General features: G+C 41.6%; 1 protein-coding gene across 1 annotated transcript in view; it reads left to right on the top strand.

The window, feature by feature from the left end:
- The window catches only part of lrp1bb (low density lipoprotein receptor-related protein 1Bb), a 230,752-nt gene that overhangs the window by 109,182 nt on the left and 105,681 nt on the right, over window positions 1–15,889 (top strand). The window contains exons 8-17 of the mRNA XM_076109566.1: window positions 750–942; window positions 1,094–1,237; window positions 2,475–2,711; window positions 3,022–3,202; window positions 7,098–7,317; window positions 7,925–8,114; window positions 9,304–9,426; window positions 9,760–9,903; window positions 11,209–11,334; window positions 12,308–12,421. Coding sequence (XP_075965681.1) covers window positions 750–942; window positions 1,094–1,237; window positions 2,475–2,711; window positions 3,022–3,202; window positions 7,098–7,317; window positions 7,925–8,114; window positions 9,304–9,426; window positions 9,760–9,903; window positions 11,209–11,334; window positions 12,308–12,421 — 1,672 coding nt within the window. The remainder of the gene's footprint in view (window positions 1–749; window positions 943–1,093; window positions 1,238–2,474; window positions 2,712–3,021; window positions 3,203–7,097; window positions 7,318–7,924; window positions 8,115–9,303; window positions 9,427–9,759; window positions 9,904–11,208; window positions 11,335–12,307; window positions 12,422–15,889) is intronic.

Below are 15,889 nucleotides of genomic sequence, written 5' to 3'. Positions count from 1 at the left end.
TACTGTAGGGAGAGATGCAAGTACAGTATACGCACACCCTTTTAAGTACCGTATTTTCCGCACTATAAGGCGCACTTAAAAGCCTTTAATTTTCTCAAAAAACGACAGTGCGCCTTGTAATCCGGAGCGCCTTATATATGGATCAATTGGTTAATTGGTTGATCCATACTGGTTGTACACGGCGCTCTGTCAAAATGTTTCAGTACGACTGGTAAACTACAAAGCCGCACCGCGGTAAACACCGGTACTGTGCTTACTCCTAGTCCAACACCACTTGTGTGTATAAAGACCCCAAAATGGCACCTTTCAAGAGACACGCTTACGACGCTATTCTATTCTATGCGCCTTATAATCCGGTGCGCCCTATATATAAAAACAGTTCTAAAATAGGCCATTCATTGAAGGTGCGCCTTATAATCCGGTGCGCTTTATAGTGCGGAAAATACGGTAGTATGTGTGGAATTGCTTTGAAAGTAGAGTGCCAAGGCCAAATTACATAGCGACGGTTGAGTGGTTTGTTTTTATATATATATTTTTTATTCTGACATATGTTTCTTGTGCCCCTGAAGTAAAGGTGTGACCCAGTGAGCTTAGGTGTACTTAAGCCCGCCCCACTACCCTCATGCTTGCTGCATGATGGAACTAATGAAAAATATTTTTTTTTTGTTATTTTCTCTTTTAGTTTTACTTATATTTGGCTTCAAGCTTCAAAATGTTAAACAAACACCATGGATCTTCTTGTTTTGCAGGTGTCATACATTTATGCATTAGCTGTGTTTGAGGACTACCTTTATGCTACCCAATCTGACCCCTCCAAAGGGAGTTATCCTGTGGAGCTGCTACGGATCCACAGGTTCAACATCACAGCGGAGAGCAGGACGCTAGCCAGCCTGGGGAATACTAGAGGACTCCGTGTTTACCACAAACTCACCCAGCCAAAAGGTAAGGGACGTTTTTTTATATATATATAGAGCAAGTGAGCGTCAGAACTTCCCCATCTTGTGACTCTGAAGCTGGAGTCTGTGTAAGTACAGAAAGAGGATGCTTCACTGGCTTGTAATGATTTCTCTGTCCTTCATGATTATGTCCACAGTCAAGAGTCAAGCATGTGAAATAGCTTCATACGGAAAACCGGGTGGATGTTCCCATATCTGCCTTCTGAGTGGCAGCTACAAGTCCAGAACCTGCCGCTGTCGTACTGGCTACAGCCTGGGCTCCGACGGACGGTCCTGTAAAAGTCAGTACATATTTTGCCTTGGATTTAAATAGGTGCATCATTCTGTATTTTAGTACACATCTCTTAAAAAATGTACATCCTTTTATTGGCAGTGCTTCCTGTTATTGATGAACAAAAATCTTGACTCATGCCTGAAAGAAAACGTTTCGCATCAGTGCTCTCTTTGATACTGACATGTGCCTCCAAAGGTCATGTGTCATATTCGAGCCGAGGGCGTGCCACACAAGCCTCAGCCATGGACTGACAGTGATAAAGACGACCGCTGGTGGACCCATTTGAAAGTGACGTTTCGCTATCGACCTGTCGCAAGCCTGATTGATTATTACCATAATGAGGATCTACGTTTGTCTGCATTTGTTTGGCTGGTCTGATCAATTGCTGGACATTGTGAACTTGACAATAAAAGCAGAAGATCAAATTGATGACACAATCTGAGGGCCCACCACTTGTTCGATCGGGGTAACGAAGCATTGGGAGGCTTGCCGTGACACATTTGATTTATTCCCCCCTCGTAGATGTTCTGATGACACCAGCTATCTTTCTCTTGCTTGCGCTTTCCGTCTCCCTAAGCATAATGAGATTCGGTGCTAAATGGTAGTGCTTCTTCATACAGCAGTCACCGTGGGGTTTGATATCTGGGTCTCTTGCAATGCTTAATTGTCTCCTGGGTAGTTGGTCTCTCTCTCACAAAATGATAAATTGAAGTGAGGCATGTGTGGTCCTCACCCCCAGCATCCCAGTCTCTTGGGTAGGGGCTAAGAGCGAGGAGAGGTCTGCTTCTTTCACTGGAAGCCCTCTTTCATTTCTCCTCCTGCCTCTTCGGTGGATCCCAAAGGGTTGGAGAACACACAGCCCCCTGAGCGGCTGACGGGCCGCAGAGGAGCTGCCTCAGCTTTCTAGGCCTCTCTGTTTGCCTTTCTACACAGACACCATGTTATTTTAGATCAGAAGCTGTGTTCACAGCCAAGGTAAGTATTGCCATTGTCTGTTTGCTCAAGCATTTTCCCCGTCCTACTGTCAAGGCAGCTTTGTAGCAGGACCATGATTGAAGGAAGAGAGTAAAGTCATTGGCACTGATTACTGGCGGCATTAATGTGAATGGATGGCCCTGGCTCTGGCTCACATATAAGAACAATGTGGCCGGTAAGAGGGTTTAATGCTGGGATCAGCATTGATGAATTAGACCAATTAATTGACAATAACAGTAAAAATGGGTCCCTCCTTTCTTGCCTTGCAGAGCCCAAAAACGATCTCTTCCTATTCTATGGCAAGGGGCGTCCCGGGGTCATCCGAGGCCTGGATATGAATATCAAGTCCAGCGATGAGCACGTCGTGCCAATCGAGGACCTGGTCAACCCTCGAGCAATCGACTACTACGCAGAAACAGGTCACATCTACTTTGCTGACACCACCAGTTTCCTCATTGGGCGACAGAAAACAGACGGAAATAGCAGAGAGACGATACTCAAAGATGGTGGGTCTCTAAATTACTTTTTTATACTTACTGCAGCATTTTTCTAGAATTAATTAAACTGACATTATGCAGTATTTTATATTAGTAATTCTTTCCTGGCATTAATATAAGGTGGAATCCATGTCACATACTCAAAACACAGGTCTACTTAAAATGTAGTATTCATGTATTGTACCTCATCTTTAAAAGACAAAAACTGTTTAAAAATATTTTAGCAAACCAATCAAAGTCACAGTACTGCATAAAGAAAAATATTTAGAACACATCATTTGTTATTCTGTTGAATTCTCTGCTGCTGATTCTGTTGCAGAACTGGACAATGTTGAAGGAATCTCAGTGGACTGGATTGGGAATAACTTGTATTGGACCAACGATGGCTACAGGAAGACAATCAGTGTTGCCAGACTGGAAGGAGCGTCCCAGACCAGGAAGACTCTGTTGGAAGGGAATATGTCACATCCCCGGGCCATCGTGGTCGACCCTCTTAACAGGTCAGGAAAAGAAAAAAAGAAAAGCGCAGTGAATTGTTTTGTATGAAAGAGACACTTAAAAAAATCCAACAGCCAGTAGCTAGTAAAAGAGGTCAGTGATGGCCGAGGACTTAAAAATTTGGGGAGCACAGGATGAAAAGCAACCCATGGCGTTGTGCTGTTTATCCTAATTGGCTACTTATCTCTACTTTCTTGTGTTCAACAAAAAAATCAGGCAGTAAAAGAATGGCTAACAATATTTTTTAAAAACCATCTCTGTGGGCTCTGGAAGGGAATGAACCTCGTGTGTGCATAATGTGTCACTAGAAGACTGTCAGACCAACAAGGGGTGAGCGGTGATGGAGTGCGTCTCGGCGGTATTCTTGCTACGGATCCGGCCCGGAGAGTTGGGGCAGCGAGGCCTCTGCATCTTCTCCCCAGCGCTGTTCTGCCACCGCAGCGCCCTTCAGTCCAAATCCATTCTTTCCGAAAGCTTAACACTTAACAGCGCGTCAGGGCGACTCTATCAAGCTTACTGTTGCGTTGGCTAATGCAAGTAGCTAGCTACTGCTTGATTTTTTTAAATCTGAAAATACAAGGACATTTTGACTCAGTTGAAAAGGCCTGAATAATATATACTTTTACTTGTGTGTTTTTTAAGGAGAATATACACACATCCAAGATGCAGGTGAATTGGAAAGGAAAACTGATGTAAAGCGTCTTAGTTTGAGGCTTAGGAGCACTGACCAAGCTGCAGCATTTGATGCATTAGGGTGAGAATGTGTTGCTACTGCTTATACCAGCAGCTGGCTCGAAGAAGGTTTTCAGGGTGTGTCGGGTGTAAAAGTGATTTAGCGTTGATTCTGCGTAATTTGTTGGTTCTTGTGTGTACAAGTTTGCAAAACTAGAGCATGTATGTGTCAGTGTCTACGAGCTTTTAAAGAAAAATGGTAATACGCATATGTTTGATAGGAACTGAAAGTAAGAATATGCAGTGGCAGTTGTTGTTTGTTTTTGAATCTTTTTTTTTTTTTCACTGGATCTAAAGTGGCAAAGAAAAATCTTATTTTAAACTCCTTCTTACGTCTTCTTACTGTGCCTTTTTGTAGATATAAATATCACTTTGCCCCAAATGTTAATCGTGGAGATCATCTGTTTTAGCAGACATCTGCTTGGACTGATGATCACATCATGTGCGTTTCCAAAGGAAACATGTAAATATAAACCAGCATGGTTAAACTTAGAGAACATCTGCTGTTCTAACCAGTACAGGGTTGTGGGGGTTTTTTTTTTTTTGGGGGGGGGGGGGGGGGGTAAAAGAAAATGGTAGCTCATAAACCACAGCTACCAGCTCGTTAACCAATTAACAAATTCCATAGCTGTTTCTCCTTAGCCTTCATAGATCATCTCCTTCGCATTCCTGTGCAAATTTATACATGGAGGACATCAGCAGCAGAGATGGTATTTAACATATTGAGGAGATGCTGCAAAGCTCAAATTCATTGAGCGTCTTAAGGATCTTAAGGATTAACACTTTAAGGCTTAAATCGTATTAACACAAACCAAATCCATAGCAGTCAGAGATTAGTTTTCAAGCCTCGAGGGGGTTGTTCCAAACATTTGGCCATACACTGCTGTTTCACTGCTGTAGGTAAATACACCAAACCAAAACCACAAACTTATTCATACTTCAAACAAGTCCACAATAACTATTACGTTTACTATTTACCTCTGTCTCTAGTAACAATGAAATGACATCCAAATACATGTCACATGTCACAGTGTTGCAGACTGCATATCCAAGGAAATAAAAGACATTGATTTCAAAACTTCAAATCTATACCTTTATCTTGTGTAAAGGATAAATCCAATAAACACAACTGTGGTGAGAACACAACCATACACTTGTGAGACTAATGAGACAATAGCATGCTGGTCTTGAGTCAGAGTTGCAGCCCTGACAGATATGGCGTAGCAGCAGTGTTCGGGGTGGAGAATATTATGCCGTTTTTTTATGTAGGAGGATTAATAACCTTTGCTCCGACCCTCCCGCTGACAGCACAAATGATTAGAAAAGCTAGTTTTGGGCCTCTGAGGGAGCATTCAGCCTAAACCCGACAGTCCTTTGATCTCTATCTGCTCTGCTGAAAGAGTCTCTTCAGGTAAAATGGATGCATCTCTCCAACTGATTTCTCGACTGCGTTCTCGCCACCTTATTTTCTGCTCTGTTTGCCGCCTCAAGTCTGTGTTGACAAGATAAGGACTCCTAGTGTCAATTTAACAGTGTCATACCTCTCTATCTTTGCTACATTAGGAATCTTTTACATGTATTCACATAACATGTCTCGGACATGTAGACACTCTCTGAACATAGAATAGCAGATTGCATTTCAAGGAAATGGGGCTGCAAATAACGATTTTCTTTATTATCGTTTAATCTACAGATCATATTTATTGATAAAATGTCCTATAAAATATCAGCAAATTCTGAAAAATTGCCATCACAGGTCCCCACAGTTCAAGGTCAAAGTCTTCAAATGTCTTGTGTCATCCAATCAACACTTCTAAACCCAAAAATATTCGGATTATTGTCACAGAGGAGTAAGAAAACCATAAAATATTCCCATTTGAGAAGCTACCACCTTTGAGGTTTTGCCATTTTTGCTTAAAAATAAATTAAACAATGAATCGATTGTGCTGATTGGCTAATTGATTAATTGACTAATTATTGCAGCTCTACACGTGGAGATATGGAATAAATAGTATTCAATTGTCACATTTATTATATTCAAAAGAATGGAAAATGTATTTACTTTCTTCTTTTCATGACAGTGCAAGTGCATGGTGTGTCCATCCGTCCATTTGACACGGTATCCATGCATGTCTCCGTGTACATAGGCATGACTGTGCGTGTGTGTGTGTGTGTGTCTCTGCTTGTGAGTGTGGAGCATTGCTGAATAATTCACGAGATCGTAAAAATGACTTCAAGACAGAGAGTCTTCATTTACCTCAATATCCCATTCTGTTTCATCTGCCCTCAGCCAGCCCTCCATCATTGATGAGAAACAGGGGGGCCACATGGCCCAGTCAGCAACACTCAAACGGAGCAAATCCCCTGAGCATGGTTACTAGAGAACAGATCATGTCAAATCGTTGACCCAATCACGTTTCAAATACCACAAGCCCACTGAGAGTTGCAGTCTCGGCATACACAAGATACATTGGAAACGTTTTTCTTTTTTTTTGGGGTGGGGGGGGGGTATGAGACTCCTAACTTTGCCATGATGTGCAGTCAAGCATCACTTTAACTTGATAAGCCTGAATCATTTCTTAAGCTACGATGCACTCTCTTTTGACTGCCAGGGATGTTTGATTGCTTGGTTTTTCTTTTGGGAAATCTGGATCCCAGTTTATTTCCATTTCAGTGGGAACACTCTTGTCATGATATTAGCTTTCTGAACTAATGGTTATTAAGTTGTGTTTGGCAGTACCGGTTGTGTTCTCTGTAATGTGCCCTGCATGAATCAAAGCAGCATGTGTGAGACACTCTGGGGAGGACAGTCATGCCTTCCCATGGGTACACGGAACAGAACCCACGAGGCACTTTTCACTGTGATACATCCTTTTAAGAGAAGCCTACAGAAATATGCTGTCACGTGTGTATGTTGATTGATAAGAAAATCAAAGCAGGAGGAAGCTGATGAAGGGAGCAACAAGCACAACCATCCAACATCAGTGTGTCAGAAGCAAGGGCAGGGATGAATGAGGAGACAGCTGAAATGAACTGCCTTAGACTGAATGTGATCAGTGTTAGGCTGGATCTGGGCATGACTTATAGACCCTGCCTGAGCTAAAGCAATGCTTTATTATGTCAGTTTATTGGTGCAATAATTGTGTGTATCCGTATGTATGATAGCTGGATGTACTGGACGGACTGGGAAGAGGATGAGGTCAACGACAGCATAGGGCGGATAGAGAAAGCCTGGATGGACGGATCCAACCGCCGCATCTTCGTCACCTCCAACATGCTGTGGCCCAACGGTCTGACTCTGGACCACAGCACCGGTACCATGTACTGGTGTGACGCCTACTATGATCACATCGAGAAGATTCATCTCAATGGGACTGGACGAATGGTGAGTGTCAACGTGTAAAGCTCACACGGAGTAGTTTAATGGCTCTGAAACCCGTTAGCTGTGATTCTGGTAGACTTCAGGGTTCGGCTGCTTGTGAGATTTGAATTCTAGATCCCAACTGAAAAAACATGCAAATTGAAAAGTGTTCATTTTATTGCGTTAACACAACTTGGAAATGTTTTACACCCTAAAACAGTCAATGAACACAGAAAGCAGAAAAAATATATTTTTTAAATTGTAGTTGTAAATGTTATATACATAAAGTGGCAGGGTCCAAAACAACTGCCAGCAAGACAGCCCTAAATTGCTGACTGCTCACTTCGACTGTAGTTGCACCGGCATTTTAAGCTAATTAGTTATTTGCAAATGCTATTTAATCAATGCCAAGATTCCAGCAAACATTATTATAAGCAGACAGCGGCGTGTGAATACATCTGTGCAAAGAAATTGAATCACATTCATCGTATACTCTGATCAAATGTGTTCTAAGCCCATATTCAAACAGCTAGAACCTTGTTTGAGATGATGGATTATTTTGTTGCTAATGGCATCTTTCCGTAGCCCTCCTAATCTCTTGATTACAATGCATGTCTGCCTCATGTTCCAGGTGGTGTACAATGGAAAAGAGCTGAACCATCCGTTCGGAATCTCTCATTATCGTAATTTCATCTTTTGGACGGAGTACATGAACGCCTCGGTCTTCCAGCTGGACTTGACCACGGGCGATGTCACTCTGCTGCGGAGCGAGAGACCACCACTATTTGGCTTACGTGTCTATGATGCACAGAGTCAGCAAGGTTGGCTGCTTTTCCATCATTTACTCCTCATCCAGTGCCGCTGAACCACAGCTTCCCCAACAGAGAAAGTTTCACACTGAAAATAGAACCACTCTGTGCTGTGTGTCCAAGCATTTGTATTCTCCATACACACTCCATTAATGGAGAGCACTTAAGGTGAACTACACACTTGAGATTTCACAAGTATGTCTATTGTTGTTAAACAATAGGCATATTGTTTCATGGTGTAAACCAGTGCTTTGATGAACAGTGACAGTGACTTTAAAATCACTTGGGGCTCTTCTCTGTGACCAAGGCTTGAATGGGTCTGCTCAATTCTGTAGCAAATGATGATGGATTCATGCTGTTAGAGAGCTGAAAGAAAGAGATTGATCAGGAGTTGGATACGGGCACGAGAGCCATGTCTTCTGCTCTCCTATAGGCATGTAAGAACAGTTCTCAGACTCCCATATTCAGAATCAAGGGAGGTTGACGCTATTGCTCTCAATGTAAAGATATATACAATTTCACACAGTCCAGTGAAGTGTTTTTAGACTCGTGACATGAGTTAGTTTCATTCTCAAGACAGTCTTTTTCATTCAGGAACTTTAAAGCCATGGATTGAAAGTAAGAAAGTGCAATATCAAGGATATAATGCGGAGGAATGGCTGGCTTCTGCATGCACGGCCTAGTTCACATCATACAGATCATTTTTTGCTGGACATTTCTCCATTGTACATGTCGCTGAATAGATTAATTGGCTGTGCAGTCTTCTGAGTATTAGTGATTGGCTCTTAAAAAACCAAAAGCTTTATCTCATTGGCTCAGGCACTGCCTTTGGCTGTGTGTTAAATGAAAGTGACAAAGGTGTCTTACGCCTTAACTTTATATGTGACGGTATTTTTTCCCTCTTTGTCCAGAAAGACAAATTATTCCTCCGAGAAAGATAAAAATGTCTAATGTCCCGCACCTATAGTAAATCACGTGGCATACACCTCACATGTCTCTAAAAGACAGGAGATGAGTTTTGTATCAATGAAATGATTTATGTTTGCGAGGTTTAATTAAAGTGACCCCTGAACCTCTGCTGTTCACTGTACAAAGTGAAAGTAGACTAAACAACAACAGGAATCTGTGGCACTTAAGGCGGGGCTTTAGAAAACGGAGCTTTAAATGAGAAAGACACCTTATTTGGGATCTATTTCTCCAGGTGACAACGCATGCAGTGTGAATTATGGGGGCTGCGGTACCCTCTGCCTTGCCATCCCAGGAGGCAGAGTATGTGCCTGCGCTGACAACCAGCTTCTGGAGAAGAACAATGTCACCTGTGCAGGTAGGAGGACATAATGAATTAGACAGAGCGAGAGGCCTGAGATCATCCTGTAACAGTATACTGTGATCCTGGCTTCATCCTATGGGACACATATCAAACAATAACCTCATCTTTTTTACATGGAAATCAGCTAATAAAAGAATAAATACGGGTGGGAAATTATCCCAGTGGGTTTCCATAAATGTAAGCCAACTCCCAGTTGTTACGCATGGGGTCATGAGACATTATTAACATGTTTTATGTGCTATTATAGCGATGCCAATAGCTACCCCTAAACACATACGTCATAGGAAGTCTCTGGTTGATTTCTTGTCTCACCACTATTTCTCGCAGAAGCCTCCAGCGGTGGCTCGGAGCCGCAGAGATGCAAAAGCGACGAGTTCCAGTGCCACAATCAGCGCTGCATACGGGCCCTGTGGAAGTGTGACGGAGATGACGACTGTCTGGATGGAAGTGATGAGGAGAGCCACAGCTGCTGTGAGGATGTTACAATCTGTCTGTGCTACAGGCACTACATGCAAACACACGCTCGCATTGCATGTACAGATGCTGCTGATATACGTTGCTATACTTACCATGCACCGAGCAAGAAAAACACATGCTTTTTTAAGGCTGATCCTCTCCTGCCGTCAACTCCTATGTTCTTAAATGTCACGTAAGTGAGGGTGACAAGTGTTCCTCCTCCATACTGCTGTCTCCCCTTTTGGTCTTGCTGGAGCTGTTTTGCTCTTTGGATAAACACCATGTTAAACGCTTGGATAATGGCAAAACACCATTATCCAATCCTCTGCCAGTATTAATAGAATTTAAAAATCAATTATCTCATCTCCTGGGATATCATGTACCTTTACAATCAAGTAACTTGGTTTGTTTTAGCGGGTATGGAGTCTTGCTGAGAATTCATCAGGCCAAATTTGTACTTTAAGATTGATGAATGTGCGTGTCAACTGTATATAACGGGAATGTTTTGAATGAGTAATTGCAAATGCTCTACTGCATTTTGATCAGTCTCTCACTGTTATAAGCCAACCTCTCACAACCTCTTATTTAATTAATGCTGGGACTCTATTGGTGGAAATGTTGCCTGTGACAAGTCACGAGATGGTAACTAAAGTCATTTGACCGAAACACTGATCTCTTGCGGCACCTAGCATTTCCGAAACCAGGTTGTCTCAAAATCAAAAGGTAATTTATCATTTACACACAGTAGTGTCGCAATATCTACACATAAATTGCCTCAATTTGATTTATGGGTGGTGAGGCTTAATGAATTTGAATGCTCAAATGTGTAATTAAAGTTAAATGACATGATTTAAAAGAAAATGGAGAGCTTGGTTGGTAGTTCCAGTAGTTATTATGTGAAAGTGGCTTTGAAAAAAAACTAAAATCAAGGCACTAAAGCAGTATAACAAATATACTTAAGACCACTGTAAAAATGTTATGGAGATGTCAATACTCTCAATTAAAGGAGAAACCACCAAGGAGAAACATAAGAGAGATTCCCTTGTATGGTTCCTTACATGGCTTGCTGGTCTGTCAGTGCAAGATTAGTTTAGCTGTAGACTGAACGAAATCCCACTAAGCAGCTGTGAATACAATCTGTATGAACATGGAAGTGTTTCCCCCTTTAGAACTCAGAGAGATCAGGGCTGGAGAATGGATACAGCTTTAATATTAAGAAAAACACAACATTTCTGCTACCTTTTATAAAAATGTATTACGTACATTTAATGTGGGAGTTGCAAGGTCACTGACTGAGTTGTTTTGCTGGTCTCTTTGCAGACAATCACACGTGTCCTGTTGATCAGTTCAAATGCAGCAACAATCGCTGCATTCCCAAACGATGGCTCTGCGACGGAACGAATGACTGTGGTAACAGTGAGGATGAGGCAAACACCACATGCTCAGGTGTGTACTGTACCACTTTGTGTGTTTGTCTTAGAGTCAGTGTAGCTTTGGCTGTAATTTCATTGTTTTACAATTATATCACAAGCGTATAAAAGAAAATCATTTTCAATTTCAGCATTTTGGCAAGATCTGTCTTCATTTCCAATCTATTTACACCGCTGTTTGCCTCAAAACAGACATCACTTGTTCTATGAATGAACGCTGAAGTGCAATTTTCTGAAATGATGATATCAGAACAACATATTGTGGTTCCAGGATCGACTGTTGCCCAGTTGATTGATGTACTTTTGTAACTGGTTTAGTACTACATTTCTATCACGCTTACGTAGACTGAGAGATTCAAAGCTCAAACAGCCCTTTCCTCTGTACAGTAAGGATGAAGACGTTTTTCTCCAACATCTTTTGATAATCTCGTGCTTTATTCATCAAATTCTTGACTATACGGGTCCGATGTTGTCAAGGCCGCCATCACCATAATGCCTCGCGGCTCCCTCGTGGCTTCAGTACAGTGCAATCAATCTCAATGTGTAAGAGCACTCTCCAGCATCAAAGAGTTGTAGCACCTACGAGAGGCAACTGTACGTCAGGGACACTTACAGTATATCACATCCCTCCCATGCTCTCAATGGTGCTTCTCAGAAGCTTTTTATCCTTAGAGAATCAATCTATGAACATTAGCCAGAGGATGATGAATGTTCCCTCATCGTCAGATTGACATGCATACCCCACATCAGTAACACATCCCTTGTCTGCTGTCCATGCGTGTGCTCACCATGCCCGTCAAGCAACAGCACATTTCCCATGGCTTTCAGACCTTCCCTTCCTCTACTGTGTGATTGAGTGTTAAAAAGTTTGCACTGGGCGGACATCGACGTCCTGGTGATGTAGTGATCATTAGGGTTGTTGTGCACATCCTGCATTGACTTATGCACTTGTGATTGAATTATGTGTCTTCTTCTTTCTTCTCTCTCAGCCCAGCCCTGTCAGGCCGACCAGTTCTCGTGCCAGAGCGGACGATGTATACCTCGAGCCTGGAGCTGCGACCGCGAGGATGACTGCGGGGATATGTCTGATGAAATATCATGCAGTGAGTCACACTTGGCTATTTTACCACATGCCGTTCAAGTTTCACTCTGCGTGGATTTGAACACTACTGCTATTTGTGTTGGTCAAGATGTAATATAGGTAATATAGGTCAGCTCTGCCAATGAATCGAATACTAATCAGACCATTTAGGGCATTCTCTAGTTGTTGAAACTGTTGTGCCTAATCGGGTTATATTTAAAGCTTTAATGAGTGTGATGTTTTTCTCCTGTCTTACAAGATATCTCTGAGGAGGGATAGGGTTGTCAATGCACACTGGTGACTCAATGATTACATCACCAGGCAGTGGAATTTTAAAAGTCACTTTCCATTCTACACTCGGAACTCTTAAAATGTGACTCTAGGATTTATGTAGTCGACTCTGCCAGAAACTTGTCAACATTTACTGTTTCACCTCTAATGGATCGACAGAAAATATATGCTGAGCAGCACTCACGCTGGATAAATTGATGTCATTTGTGCATTATGATAAAATAATTTCTTTTTTTCACATAATGTCCTCAAAACGATTCCACCAAAAACAGTTGCAGACAAACCTGCTGGGATTAATTGGACCACATGTTATTTTCTTCCCATTTTACATACAGATGTTACTGTTGTCTACCTATAGTGGTATGTGCAAACCATGACACACACATGTATGTCCTGATACATGAAGTAGAGGTAAAGGATTGTGGTTTTAGCCAACGAGCAGCATGGCTGTAGGGATGGCAATATCTGCTGGTTGCTAATATCCAAATATCTTAAAAACGTTTGGATGGGATGCCATGGAATTGGTACAGATGTTAATATTGCCAAACATTGAATGCTACTCTCAGCTGCTTTTTTTTTTGAATCCTTGAATATTCGCTAGTCTCTTTCGCATGCATTACTTCATTAAGTTGAGTGAGTTTTAGCATTTGAATTATTGATGCTGTGTTCTCTGGACCAAGAACTCGACATGCCCTCACTGATGGCATCAAGGGGTGGTGCTGAGTAAGTTGCATACTTTTGTGCAGTAGTTCACTTTTCTTAAATTGTGTCTCAGTGGTATTACACAAACTGTCAGCTTCAGTTAGTAAAAGTGTCAATCTGTGCTCTGGATTAATCTTGGAAAACAGAAATGAGAAAAATACATGGCACGCCATGATGCTCCGAACTTTTCAGAGTTGTGCTTAACCTTTTCTTTGGAACAGAAAAGAGCACTTTAGGCTGTAAAACATTTTTTCAGCTGTGAAGTTGAACTGGATGAATTAACAGCACACATTAAAAGGATGGGGGTGAAGGTTTTAACATTCCCCCTTTAATCACTGTTTTGTATTAAAACAGCCTTTTATAGTGATAGATATTTGCCACTGTGATGTATCACCTCAGCCTCCCTTTGTGTGTCTTAAGCTGATTCAATATGCAGTCACAAACAGCCAGGGTTGTAAGCAGTAATTAAAGTTCATGCTTGGCTTCATTCAATCATAATCAAGCTATGCAGAAAAACATATTCTCTTCCTTACTGCTGTCTGAGCCTCCTCAGGCATCACTTCTCTATAGGCACTCTACTGTGCAGCTCTGGCAGCTCACTTAGCTCCAGTGGAACCACTGTGGGTTTTTGGAACACCTGAAGCTCGGTGGTGGCCGCTTCAGAGATTGATGCTAATTTGGATTTTGTTTGTCAGTAGTTTAGTAGTTGTCACACAGTGTCTCATATTGGGCTCTCTGTTCACTTGAAGCCGTCATTATTTATGGATGCCGGTGTTCCATTTTTTTTTTTGCCAGGCTCGGTGTTTACTTGAAACCTTCATTATTTATGGATGTTCTTGCTTCATTTTTAATGAATGTTAAATTCCAACTAGTCATGCGCTGTCACCGAGACCTAACACATTTGTGGGAAGTATAGATGACACTTGTCTGATAAAGATACAGCGTGTCTTCTCGACAGCGCCTTAGGTATCCCAGGCAGCAGAAGCAGATGCCCACAAATCAATTCAAATGTAGACTTGCATTTCATATTGAAGTCAATATAGTTTGCAGGCATCCTGTAAGGATATTTGTAAAGTACTGTATATATACTGTATCTCAAAATTGGTTACATCAAAGGTATTTGATGGGAATATAAATGTCGGCCCTGACAATGTCACCCGTCCAGTGCTATAACATAAAATACTATACATGCCGCCGCACTGGCAGAGGATATTGATGCTATAACGTTGAGTAATTTAGTTCAATAAATCTCCCTGGCTGCAGTGATGGATGTTGGATCAGCCGCTGCGTTGGCTGACTACAGAAGTGGTGATTTGCTTTCACTAACTTGCACTTTCAAGAGAAGTTTTATATATATATATATATATATATAGGGAGCACAATTGTCTGTGGAGATAAACAATTACTGAAATTAAAAGAGTGTCTGTCACTGCATGGTGATTATAATGTCAACCATGTCATTTGGTTAATTGCAATATTCACGTACTCCAGACGAGCGTTTTTCAGACGCATCATTACTCTTTCCCTCTCCGCCATGAACTCCCAATGTGCACTCAGTTCATAGTACTCTGTTCGTACACTATGTCAACTCAACCATCATGATGTTATTTGACTATTGCAGCTCTTTGTGCAACCCCGAAAGGAGTGAGATTATTTTTTTAATTTTTTTTTCAGGGCCGAGCATGTTGTACATAGCTTTGTGATTGGAGGCATTGATCAAGAGAGTGAAAACAAACTTGTTGTAAATAAAACATGGCTGTGCAAGGCCCGCTTTAAAGCATTAATCAAAAGAGGAATTTCAGATTATTCTCAACTTTTATTTTCCTCCTCCATCCATGGCCCCTATAACACCCACTCTGAAAAGTATTTCTGAAGACTTAGCACAAGGGTTACAAGCAGGTCACAGTGTTATTCTGTGAAACAGCTCAACAACTACTTGGCACAACGTTTGCTGTAGACATGCATGGTTCCCTGGTGATGCAGTCCAATGCCTTTGCTGATCCTCTGATTTTTTTATGTGAAATGTGAAACTATTAACGTGGATTAAATTTGGTATTTTGGACATTAAGCACTGCTGCGCCTACAGAAAGCACAGAGTCACTAGGGTGTAGACTCTAAATCTTTTTTTTATTTTTGGTTTACAAATCTTATTCATCCAACATAATCTAAGTTTTGTGGTGAGAGAACGACCTGCATTTACAAGCTGTTCTCAATAAGGGTGACCGTTACCTGGAATGATTGCGTTGTTGTCTGGCTGAAAAGAGCATTTGCATCTCTTCTCATCTTCTCTTCTTAAAATGCTTACAGGTTACTGTCAACAATCTCAACCACATATTTCATCTTCCACCTTTTTGTAACATTGTTAGTGATACTTCATTTCATAATAAAAATGGAATAATGTGGAGACTTTTCTCCACAGTTACCGAATATAGCTATTGCTCAAATGATAATGAGTAATGGTTCACATGGGCATAGTGTATGTTTACAATGATTTGTG

This window comes from Anarhichas minor, unplaced genomic scaffold (assembly GCF_050575085.1).
Source record: "Anarhichas minor isolate MPS153535 unplaced genomic scaffold, ASM5057508v1 ptg000004l, whole genome shotgun sequence".
Lineage (NCBI taxonomy): Eukaryota > Metazoa > Chordata > Actinopteri > Perciformes > Anarhichadidae > Anarhichas > Anarhichas minor.
This window is presented reverse-complemented; position numbering and strand designations above follow the sequence as displayed.